Source organism: Nerophis lumbriciformis, linkage group LG19 (assembly GCF_033978685.3).
Source record: "Nerophis lumbriciformis linkage group LG19, RoL_Nlum_v2.1, whole genome shotgun sequence".
Taxonomy (NCBI): domain Eukaryota; kingdom Metazoa; phylum Chordata; class Actinopteri; order Syngnathiformes; family Syngnathidae; genus Nerophis; species Nerophis lumbriciformis.
In genome coordinates this window covers 22,348,100-22,360,730 of record NC_084566.2, presented here as the reverse complement: position 1 = coordinate 22,360,730, position 12,631 = coordinate 22,348,100, and the positions used below count along the sequence as shown (strand labels likewise).

Genomic DNA, 12,631 nt, shown 5'->3' with positions numbered 1-12,631 from the left:
TACAGCCAGCCCATCCTGTAAGTGTGTGTGTGTGTGTGTGTGTGTGTGTGTGTGTGTGTGTGTGTGTGTGTGTGTGTGTGTGTGTTTGTGTTCTTGAGGGGGATTGGACAATACAGTTACAATGAGATTGACCTGTGCATGATAGGGACGCCTATGGCAGCGAGCATCCTCATCTTTACGACTCACTTGGACATCTTGAGAGGAATAAAATTTAAAAAAAACTCCTAACCTGTCCACTATATGTGTGAATTAATGTGTTTAGATTCTTTAAACCGTTCCTCTAAAGCAGGGGTCTCAAACTCAATTTACCTAGGGGGCCACAGGATGCAGAAACTGGGTGAGGCTGGGCCGCAAGAAAAGATTTCTTGAAAAAAATCTAACATGCACTTTTTAATGAATTCACCTTCTTTGAATGGCTTTCCCGCCCTAGCAACCATCTCACTCACCATTTGGTGGTCGCGGGGGTGTATATTGTAGCACGGAAGAGTTGAGGGCTACAAGGGATTCTGGGTATTTGTTCTGTTGTGTTTATGTTGTGTTACGGTGCGGATGTTCTCCCGAAATGTGCTTGTCATTTATTTTGGTGTGGGTTCACATTGTGGCTCATATTTTTAACAGTGTTAAAGTTGTTTATACGGCCACCCTCAGTCTGACCTGTATGACTGTTGATCAAGTATGTCTTGCAGTCACTTACGTGTGTCAGCAGAAGCCGCATACAACAAGTGACTGGGCCGGCACGCTGTTTGTATGGTGAAAAAGCAGACGCGACGACAGGTTGTAGAGGACGCTAAAGGCAGTGCCATCACGGCACGCTCTTAATAATTTTGTCCGGTTGAAAATCGGGAGAATGGTTGCCCTGGGAGATTTTCGGGAGGGGCACTGAAATTCGGGAGTCTCCCGGAAAAATCGGGAGGGTTGGCAAATATGCTCGCGGGCTGCACTAACATTAAACTTTCATATTAAGGTGGGGACCGCAAAATAACGTCTCACGGGCCACAATTGGCCCGCGAGCCGCGTGTCTGAGACCCCTGCTCTAAAGGCCTTAGTGGCCACATGCGTGGACAGCACCTTTTAGCTCTTATTTCCAAAATTGTGTACACCAGTGTTTTTCAACCACTGTGCCGCAGCACACTAGTGTACCGTGAGATACAATCTGGTGTGCCGTGGGAGATTATGTAATTTCACCTAATTGGGTTAAAAATATTTTTTGCAAACTGGAAATTATAATCCGCAAATGTGCCGTTGTTGAGTGTTGGTGCTGTCTAGAGCTCGACAGAGTAACCGTGTAATACTCTTCCATATCAGTAGGTGGCAGCAGGTAGCTAATTGCTTTGTAGATGTCGGGAACATGGTTTGTCGTGATCACAATATGCAGACGACAGCGGGAGGCAGTGTGCAGGTAAAAAGGTGTCTAATGCTTAAACCAAAAATAAACAAAAGGCAAGTGCCGCTAAGAAAAGCCATTGAAGCTTAGGAATGGCTATGCAAAACAAAGCTAAAACTGAACTGGCTGCAAAGTAAACAAAAACCGAATGCTGGACGACAGCAAAGACTTACAGCGTGTGGAGCAGCAGACGGCGTCCACAAAGTACATCCGTACATGACATGACAATCAACAACAAAATAGTAGCGCAAGACAAGAACTAAAACACTACACACAGGAAAACAGCAAAAAACTCCAAATAAGTCAGGGCGTGATGTGACAGGTCATGACAGCACACCTTTGAGACAAGAGCTATAGTGATGCATGTTTGTTTATGGTTTGAATTCATATCCAACTATTGCGAGAACAACATTTTATTGTCAATATCGGCTGCTGAATTTCATTTTTTAATGTTTTCTGCTGGTGGTGTGCCTCGAGATTTTTTTCAATGAAAAAAATGTGCCTTGGCTCGGAAAAGGTTGAAAAACACTGGTGTACACTACTGAATTGGGGTCTTATGCCGACATATGGACACTTATACTGCTATCTGGTGGTGTCAGAAGAGTATAACATACAATGGAATTTGGAAAAAAAAAGTGTAAAAATAAAAATGTGCATGTCACTACACATTAAGTACACGTTTGTGTACTTATGAACTAAGTACATCATATTAAAAGATGATTTTTAGTTGTTTTTTTCTAATTAGGGTCCAATAAGCCCAAATAGCAAAGAGAAATAAAAAAAACATGTAAACAAACAGCTTGGGCCTTAAGAGGTTAACATCACAGTGAGTTAGGACAGGAGACGATCAGGGACACCGAAACAAACTCGTTGGTTAGCATAGTTAGCTAACCATCTCATTAGCTTACTTCTTGTTGCCTTCCGTTTGCTCTCTGAGCCACCACGTTGATGGCTTTCTACTTTGCTGCTAATTAATGTTGGCCCGATACCAATATGTTGGTACCGATACCGGTACCAAAATTATTTCGATACTTTTTGGTACTTTTCTAAATAAAGGGGATCAAAAAAATGTCATTATTGGCTTTATTTTAACAAAAAAATCCATTAAACATATGTTTGTTTAAACAAGTTTGTCCCTAAATAAAATAGTGAACATACAAGACAACTTGTCTTCTATTACTAAGTAAGCAAACAAAGGCTCCTAATTTAGCTGCTGACATATGCAGTAACATATTGTGTAATTTTCCATTCTATTATTTTGTCAAAATTATAAAGGAGAAGTGGTAGAAAATTAATTATTAATCTACTTGTTCATTTACTGTTAATATCTGCTTACTTTCTCTTTTAACATGTTCTATCTACACTTCTGTTAAAATGTAATAATCACTTATTCTTCTGTTGTTTGATACTTTACATTAGTTTTGGATGATACCACAAATTTGGGTATCAATCTGATACCAAGTAGTTACAGGATCATACATTGGTCATATTCAAAGTCCTCATGTGTCCAGGGACATATTTCCTGAGTTTATAAACATAATATACATTTGAAAAAAACGAAAGAAGATGTTGTGATGCCAAAAAACATTGACGTAATCATAGTAGTATCGACTAGATACGCTCCTGTCCTTGGTATCATTACAGTGGATGTCAGGTGTAGATCCACCAATGGCGTTTGATTACATTATGTCGGTGAGCTACGGCAGTGGTCCCCAACCACCGATTGGTACCAGGCCGCACAAGAAATAAAAAAATTAAATTTTAAAAATTTTTATTAAATCAACATAAAAAACACAATATATACATTATATATCAATATAGATCAATACAGTCTGCAGGGATACAGTCCGTAAGCACACATGATTGTATTTCTTTAAAAATAAAAAAATTAAAACCCTGCAGACTGTATCGCGGTACTATACTAATACTGGTATACTGTACAACCCTACTGCTAATCGTATTTGGATGATTACAATCCAAACACTCTTAGTTCTAAACCAGTTGCAGAGTATTTATTAGAAGCCAGTGAGAAGGTAGATTTCAGACGTGATGGATGTAAACAGAGGTCACAACACCGAAAGTATATTACCTTAGGGGGCGTGGCTATAGGCTAGAGTTGCCAAATGGGAAATATTTTCTACGTTATTTGCATGCATGTTACAGAATTTTACATTACATTTTTTATGATAAAAATGCTAGTTAATTATCTACTAAAAACAACTGTAAATTATGTGCTCATTACATGTGACGTGTCAAAAAGACAGCCAAAAGAGGTTGGTAGATGAGAATAAATCTAAATGCACCTGATTGCAGAGAATGTAGTCTTAATTTTCCCAAATTTTCTTTCGGGGCTTGTGTGGGAGCACTTTGTGCTGATTTTTCTTCTCTTTTTTTCCTGAAAGGGTGCTCACATGCCTGCAAGAAGAAAACACTATGAGGGCTGAACAAAAAACGCCAAACCTCAAGCAAACACCTCCTTGCTGTAATAACCTTTACTATATGATAAAATGTCACTGTGTTGCAGTAGGCCCCTTTACCAGACACATGGCATCTGTAAATTTGGTGTTTACAGTGGAGTTTAAAGAGACAGGACCGTGCATACATCGATCAACAGACATTCGGAAAATACCGTTTTTTTTCGGAGTATAAGTCGCACCGGAGTATAAGTCGCACCTACCGAAAATGCATAATAAAAAAAGAAAAAAACATGTATAAGTCGCACTGGAGCCCGGCCAAACTATGAAAAAAACTGCGACTTATAGTCCGAAAAATACGGTACTTAAGACTGTTTCCACATATTTATATGTTAAATTTGATGAATACATTTTTCCTCCCAAAATTCTAAACGCAACAAACAGTGACATGAAGGTATTGTATATATTTGAAAAATTTTAAGATATCAAGAAATCATAACTACATAAGTATTCACCATCTTTGACATTAGGCTGAAAATTGAGCACAGGTCCGTCTTGTTTTCACTGATTCTCCAGCTTCATTAGAGTCCACCTGTTGTCAATTCAGGTGATTGGACATGATTTGGAAAGGCACACCCCCCCCGCGACACCGAAAGGGACAAGCAAAAGAAAATGGATGGATGGATGGATGGATGGATGGACACACCTGTCCATACAAGATCCTACAGATAACAGTGCACAAACCAAGCATGAACTCAAAAGAACTGTCTGTGGACCTCCAAGACATGATTGCTTCAAGGCACAAATCTGGGAAAGCTCAGAATGGGACCGATGGCCTCAATCGTCCATAAATGGTAGAAGTTCGGAATCATGAAGACACTTTCTAGAGCTGGTCGAATGTCTCAACTAAATGATCAGGGGAGAAAGGCCTTAGTCAGGAAGGTGATTAAGAACCCGATGGTCACTCTGACAGAGCTACAGCGTTCCTCTGTGGAGAGAGGAGAACCTTTCAGAAGGACAACCATCTCTGCAGCAATCCACCAATCAGGCCTGTATGATAGAGTGGCAAGACAGAAGCCACTTAGTATAAGGCGCATATCAGCATACCTGGAGTTTGCCCTTGGATCATGAGAAACACAACTCCCTGGTCTAATGAGAAAAAAGATTGAACTACTTGGTGTGAATGCCAGACATCGTGTTTGGAGGAAACCAGGCACCGCTCATCACCAGGCAAACACCATCTCCACACTGAAGCATGGTGGTGGCAGCATGGAGACAGAGACATAATGGATGGAAAAACTGCTCCGAGCACTAACCTCAGACTGAGCTCAGCAATAAAACGATGCTAAGGACACGGCCAAGATTTCAGAGTGACCACTCTGTGGATGTCCTTGAATGGCCCTGACAGAACCTAGTTTTTTCCAATTAAACATAGAGAAAGTTAAAATGGCTCAGCACTAACACTTTCAATCCAACCTGATAAAGCATCAGCAGTGCTGCAAAAACTAATAGGTCAAACTTGCCAAAGATATGTGTGGTATCATATCCATCCATCCATCCATCTTCTTCCGCTTATCCGAGGTCGGGTCGCGGGGGCAGCAGCCTAAGCAGGGAAGCCCAGACTTCCCTCTCCCCAGCCACTTCGTCCAGCTCCTCCCGGGGGATCCCGAGGCGTTCCCAGGCCAGCCGGGTGACATAATCTTCCCAACGTGTCCTGGGTCTTCCTCGTGGCCTCCTACCGGTTGGACGTGCCCTAAACACCTCCCTAGGGAGGCGCTCGGGTGGCATCCTGACCAGATGCCCGAACCACCTCATCTGGCTCCTCTCGATGTGGAGGAGCAGCGGCTTTACTTTGAGCTCCTCCCGGATGGCAGAGCTTCTCACCCTATCTCTAAGGGAGAGCCCCGCCACCCGGCGGAGGAAACTCATTTCGGCCGCTTGTACCCGTGATCTTGTCCTTTCGGTCATAACCCAAAGCTTGTGACCATAGGTGAGGATGGGAACGTAGATCGACCGGTAAATTGAGAGCTTTGCCTTCCGGCTCAGCTCCTTCTTCACCACAACGGATCGATACAGCATCCGCATTACTGAAGACGCCACACCGATCCGCCTGTCGATCTCACGATCCACTCTTCCCTCACTCGTGAACAAGACTCCGAGGTACTTGAACTCCTCCACTGATTTCCTCCCCAACCCGGAGATGGCACTCCACCCTTTTCCGGGCGAGAACCATGGACTCGGACTTGGAGGTGCTGATTGGTATCATATCATATACTGTATCTTAAAATACTTGAAGTTGTAATGTATGCCAATGGTGCGTTACATACTAAGCAGAGGCTGCAAATACTGTACTTTTGTACATGTGATTTCTTGTTAATACATTTGCAAACCATTAAAAATATCATGTCATTCAGGGGTGTTGTGTGTAGAATTTGGACTAAAGAGTGTTCCATTTTGCATTCCAGCGTTATCATCCAGCATGCACAAACAAAGTCAGTGTGAAAAGAAGAAGAAAAAATCACCTGCGGTAGAAGTGTGTGGCTCAGCTGGCATGTGTTCCCCTTCATTGCTTCCCCAATTACCGTTGTATTTGTCTCTGGTGTCTGCTGATACATTAAGACTAAAAAAAAGAAGGATCAGTAGCATGTGATGTGTGCAGCTGCTCATGCTCATCACATAATGCACACACATACTATGGGATGTCTGCATTGTTGCTGGTGATATCACATACAATGACTCAAACTTCCAGCTCATTAGTACACTTTTCTCCTAAGAAAAACACATCCACATCTTTGCACCTATTCTTTTGACTCCCTCTTACTGGGATTAAATTGCACATTCATTGTAGACTCAATCACTAGAGGAGAATAGAGAAGTGATTCGCAATGATTGAATCGAGGGAACTGGATTTCCTTGTTCTCAGTCGGGTGTAGTGGCCCGACATGTTATGGCTAATTTCACAAAGACCCAGTTAGGGTAAACACAGGTAATAAGAGTCTCTATGATGTGTGTCGGTTCTTTCTGACTTCCATGCTATGTTATTGAGGGTTCTGACATGTAAACAGGGAGGTGACTAGGGATGGGTACCATTCACATTAGAATAGATACAGTACCAAATCCTGGTACCTGGGAATTGATACTAGTACTCAATGGTGACAATGTCGGTACTTTTGTGTGTTCAAATGTGTTTAAAAAAAATAAATTATATTTATATTTATTTTTTTTATTGAACACTTAGCTGTGCAGTCTAGTTATCTTGTTTTCTTACACTTCTGTGTTTCATTTGCATGTATTATATAGTAAACTTTGCATGCAGTTGCAATTCCAAGACGTTAGATGGCAGTAGTGTATAGACTATGCAATGTTTCTTAACCATAGGGACCGTGAGCGCTCCCATCAGGGTGGCCATATCTGTTTCTCAGCTGTGGTCCGTATTGGCCACAGGATTATTCAGTTGTTATACACTTTTCCACCACTTGTGGCAGTAACGACAATATAAAAAAAACAGAAGAAGTCTGGAGCTTAGGTCAGAAAAGCTTCTTAAGCGCAAAAAATATGACCCAGGTGGTGAAGCTGTATTTTCAATTGGACTTAAATTTATTGACAGCTTTTTTAAGAAACATATATTAATAATTATTTAGTTAGAATTCATTTTAGCACTGCATAATTGTATGTTCCTGCACATTTATTTTTTCATCAGTTTTTATGTTTCCCTTCTTTTGCAGTATATTTGATTAGTATTTATTTTGTGATCAGCCTGACCTAAGCCTTAATAATAATCTTTGTGATTATGTGAAGGTGTATCCTGTTAATCTATGTAGGTTTGATATAATTATTGAATCTGATTAGAAACAAGAGTAAGATTACTAATTCAGTGTTAAAATCTTCAGCATATCTATATGTGGATTTAAATTATGGAATGGATTAAGTAAAGAAGTTAAACAATGTACTGATATGATCCAGTTTAAGAGGTTGTTCAAATTAATAGTGCTTACAAAGTACAAAGAATAATAATTATGAGAAATACTTTCAACCTTATTGAAAATAAGATATTCTTCATCCCAGTATGTTAATAATGACTGACTTAATTATATATTACAAAACTGTTGTATTACTCATTCACGGATGTCATTTTACTATAAAAAAAAAAGTCAGTAAATGAATGTATATATTTGTAAATGCTCTGAAGTGGGAAAGGGGTAGGATTAAATAAGCTTTGCTTCTTCCTACTCCTTTTCAGACATAATGTAAAGTGAAATGATATGAAATTGTGTGATGTATTATACTGTAAGTGTGTTCATGTTCGAAATAAACTAAAGAAAGAAAGAAAGAAAGAAAGTGTTAGTGTTTGGGTCCCGGGCCCCTCTGTAGTGGAAAAGTAGGGCCCCAAGGTCAAATAGGTTAAGAAACCTTGGACTATGCTCTGTTTCCTTAGCCAGGAAGTAGTCTTTGAATGTGACGGTCTAGTCTTTTGTTGACTCCGACAAACTGTTGAAACGTCAAGTATTGTACTTATTACACACACCAGCTGTTTCATTGTAACGTGCTTCTTAGTTGTAGTTTTCATGACCAAATTTGAAGGTGTTGTGTAAAGTAGCTAATGCTAATCAGTAGCAATAGGGACCAATGGTCTTCTCAAACTCGCATCTTACTGAACTGAAATAGCCTTTTGGGTTGGATTAAAGGTTAAACGTCTTCAACCACAAGAAGTCCAGTTTCCCCGACTCAACTTCTGTAAAGTGGTAGATTTACAGAAATCACAGGAGTAACCCCACTGCCATCTAGTGACATTTTCAAATCAAGATGCTTTCTTTTTGCAGGTTATTCATATCGCAATTGGACAGAGATAATACATTAATCATAAATAACATTTTGCAATATACATGCGTTTCATACGTTGATCATCAATTCGTTTTTAAATTAAATATTTGGGATGACTATTTTTGAAAATGCATGTGTAATTGTGCATGAATAACGCCTTAGCCCTAAAACACACCTTGGTAGAGCTAAACAGGCTGGCAAATTTAAAAATAGATCTTGGTTGAAAAAAGGTTAATGACCTCTCCAAGTCTTATGCAAAAATATGTCTTGGTCCTATGTTTGAAAAAGACTACTAATGGGAAGCTGGAAACAAAGCTAAAACAAAACAAAAAAAAAGACGGATAATATCAAATGGAACAAAAAATGTTTTTACAATAGATTACAATGACATGCAGCAGTCCAATAGCTTAATACCAGAGTCCGGTGTCACATTGTGTATTTTAAACAACATTCAACACTGTCTTGATAAAAAGATAAAAAGACTACCACTTGATGTCCAATTACTATACATTTCTCATTAGAAAGAGTTGTTTATTTACTTTCCATTAAATGTAAATGAGTGGGACTAGAAGCTGAATGGCCTTCATAGATGGCCCCCAAAGCAACTAAATGCCTTTATGTACTGATGGCTAACTTTAACCTCGACCTTCCTTCACAGCTCCACTGTTTACTTTAGCTTTCTGGACACAGTCAATGGTCTGCAGGAAGCGTCGGCGCAGAACGAGGGAATACCTCAGAGGAGACGGACGGAGAAAGGAGTCATTGAAAGCTGGAATGACAAATAGGTGAGGCTGTTTACGTACGCTGTGTTGACTTAGCTTGGTGTTTGGCTTGGTGGCTCCTTGGCCATCTTGGAATAAATCTGCGTAACGCTCATGCGTAATCGGCCTCCATAAAACAATATCAAAACTGTTTTGAGGAAATGTAATTTACCGGAACGTGATGAGACTCGTTAGCGGCTGAGAGGGTCAAATAAACTTGTTTTGAATTTGAGGGAAATGTTGGTTATGTTGGCCTTTATCACTATCAGGTGCTCCAAATACTGTGGAAGCTCTTCATTTGGAATTTGTCAGCAACTTTCTGGAAAAATACACTCGAAGTTGCACATAACTTTGGCGGTCACACAGGACTTCAGCTCAGTGAGTATCGAACGCAGGGTTTTCCAAGCTTAGAGTCAGTCAGTTTTCAAAATGTCATTGACTGTAAAGTCAACATAGAAGAGGAAATGGCTATAGCAGTAGAAAAATGCATTAATATTACTGCAATATATTATGTATTATAGAAAGTTTGGGTCAAATTCACGCCACCACAAAGGGTACCAGTGATTTCAAAAAAGGAAAACATTTAATAATATAGTTGTTTTGCAAAACGGGTCTATTTTCCGAAAAATAGACCACCGCAGAGGAGGCCTGTTCTCAGGATGATATGAACCCAGTTATGTGTAACATTATTATGAACAGTGTGCTGAGTGTGAGTATACAATTGAATTAAATCTAGTATTGCAGTAAGTAATATTGCTTAAAACATTGCTTGTTCAGTTTAAAACATTTTACGATGGCCACTCTCACACTGCATTTTTTTGTTATTTTTATAAGGAGAACATTTGTTTCACCTTCCCGGAATGCTCCCCGTCATAGAGGTCCCACTGTGAAGGTTTGACAATACTCTAAATTAAAGTGACTGATTTGTGGTAAATGTTCTGTAATTTCACAGTCCACCTCCCTCGTCCCAAAAAACACAACTACTTAGTTAAACATTTTCCCCGGATTTGGATGCAGCCGTGGACCATGTCAAGTATTTGCTCCATCAACAGCCTTTCTGACGCACATTGCTACTTTTGATACATATTTGGCAAGCGAGCAAGCGTCGTAAAAAAAAAAAGCTATCTCCACTGGCAACGGTGAGTGATAACCTGTAGCCGGGCAAAGCGGCTTCGATCCGGCCACTGGAAGGCAAAACAGAGTGCCTGTTTGTCGCCACGCGCATAAAGCCTGTCTTTATCAGCGTCTTGATATTTTTGTCTTGTGGCCTTTTTTCTCGCCATGTCCAGAGGGGAACTGCCAATCTCCCCACTGAGGGCTGGAAGAAATATTGTGGTGTTTTCAAGCAGTACACTAAACTCAGCCACGGTTTTAAATTAAGCATGGGGGTCAGAGGAAAAGGGCAGTGGTGGGTGCTGTTAAAATCCGTCTGGCAGCCAAGGGAGCAAATAGGGTTGTTAGTTTGAATGGAAGAGTCAATCGCTACGATAAAAACCCTATACGTTGACAGTGTATATACGTGCAACACTCTCTGGGGACAACAACAGTGACAGTTTGTGCTGCATTCATTTACGACCACAATTCTCTCATAGCCGCTTTCTATTCTCAACTGCTTAGCAGAGTCAAGATTGAAAGGGACAAAAAGTATTTGGCTTTGCCATTAGGTGACAATGACACTTGGTCAAAAAGCAGACTTTGCTGGAGTAGCACAAACAATATTGTTCTATCATCATGATTATAGATGTGTCACATTAAACATTTTGCAAGTATTTCATTCAATTTTGGTAAGGGTGTCTTGATTCAATATTGATATCAGCTATGAGTCCAATATCAGTAAAAGCAAACAGGTGTCAGATTATATTGGCCTACATCTATATTGTGGAATACTAGAACTCAGTTTCAAGCTTTCTGTTCTGATCCCTCTAACGTCTCTTTTTTTTTTTAGCTTAGCACACAGATAACAGGCTGTCTCACAATTGAGAGACTTTTAAGAGTCTTTATTTTAACCGCAACTGGGTGCTTGACTTCCTCACAGACAGACCCAGTCTGTGAGAGTAGGCGACAACACCTTCAGTGCCATCTCCCTGAGCACCGGTTCCCCCCAGGGCTGTGTCCTGAGTCCGCTGCTGTTCACATTGATGACCCATGACTGCTGCGCCAGGTCCACTACTAACCACATGAGGCCCAGTACAAAAGTAGTGGGCCTCATCCGTGACAACAACGACATGGACTACAGGGAGGAGGTGAAACATCTGGTGGACTGGTGCAAAACCAACAACCTGGTCCTGAACGTTGACTAGACCAAGGAGATCTTCGTCGACTTCAGGAGGCACCAGTCCAGCCACACTCCACTCTTCATCAACGGCACAGCAGTGGAGATTGTAAGCAGCACCAAGTTCCTGGGGGTGCAGATAACTGACAATATGACCTGGGGCCGTATTTATTAAGCGTCTTAGAGTGCCATTTTACACTTCAGTCCTGAGAATTTGTGAAATTTAGTCCTACTCTCAAACTTAAGAATAAAAGCTATTTATCAACTTTCTTAAGTCTAATAATCACTCCTACTCTCCACGATATTTAAGAGACCTTCAGAGGTGTCCTAAGTGGTTAGGAGTTGCCAGCGGGGGATGGCACTGAGGCGAGAGAGACGTGCGCGAACGTTCAGGGAGCGGAAGGATGTCCTGGCTTTGTTTGATGACGAGCAGCTGATCAAACGGTATTGTTTAGACAGAGCGGGTATTATTTTTGTCACAGATTTAATAAGGGGCGTCATCTCATCAGCAACATCACACAGCAGAACTTTCGCAGCAGAACTAAATGTCATCACAATGCTTCGATATCTCGCCACTGGGAAAATGAATTGGAAACAAAAGGAAACATTTATTTTTGATTCATTGCCAGTTTTGTTTGTTTGTATTGTATTATTTTGTAGTTTATTGTCAAAATATACACTCCCATTATCCACTTAAATATTTCTAAGATATTTCTTTATTCTTAGACAAGGGATTCCCTTCCGTGATTGGTCATTTCTATGGACACAGAAATGACGTCACCTAAAATTCCGTTTACGGCACATAGTAATGTCGTAATTCGGCTCTGAGTGTGACACTTAAGATTCAGTACTACACTTCGCTGAAAGTGTGAGTAAGACGCTTGATAACTAACTTTTAAGTGCAGCTTTCAGCAAAGAATTTCTTTACTCATAAGTCAACTCTTAGCAGACTTCTTAGGAGTAATTCTAAGACGCTTGA

The 12,631-nt window shown here is 40.5% G+C and overlaps 2 protein-coding genes across 6 annotated transcripts in view; one reads left to right on the top strand and one right to left on the bottom strand.

Annotated features, from left to right (window-relative positions):
- Positions 1–12,631, top strand: part of gjc2 (gap junction protein gamma 2) — a 122,424-nt gene that overhangs the window by 15,901 nt on the left and 93,892 nt on the right. The gene's annotated exons all lie outside the window — the stretch shown is intronic.
- The window catches only part of LOC133618695 (coiled-coil domain-containing protein 13-like), a 31,657-nt gene that overhangs the window by 210 nt on the left and 18,816 nt on the right, over positions 1–12,631 (bottom strand). The window contains exons 11-12 of one of the 5 annotated variants that reach the window (XR_009817327.2): positions 6,321–6,418; positions 3,688–3,799 (exon numbers count right to left, since the gene is read on the bottom strand). Coding sequence is in view for 3 of the 5 variants with exons in the window: in XM_061979282.2 (XP_061835266.2) it covers positions 6,292–6,418 (127 nt within the window). In the remaining 2 variants the exon portion in view is untranslated. Of the gene's footprint in view, positions 1–2,901; positions 3,800–6,088; positions 6,419–12,631 lie in introns of those variants that run through there. The other 4 variants (XM_061979283.2, XM_061979282.2, XM_061979284.2 and 1 more) reach the window with 4 other exon arrangements.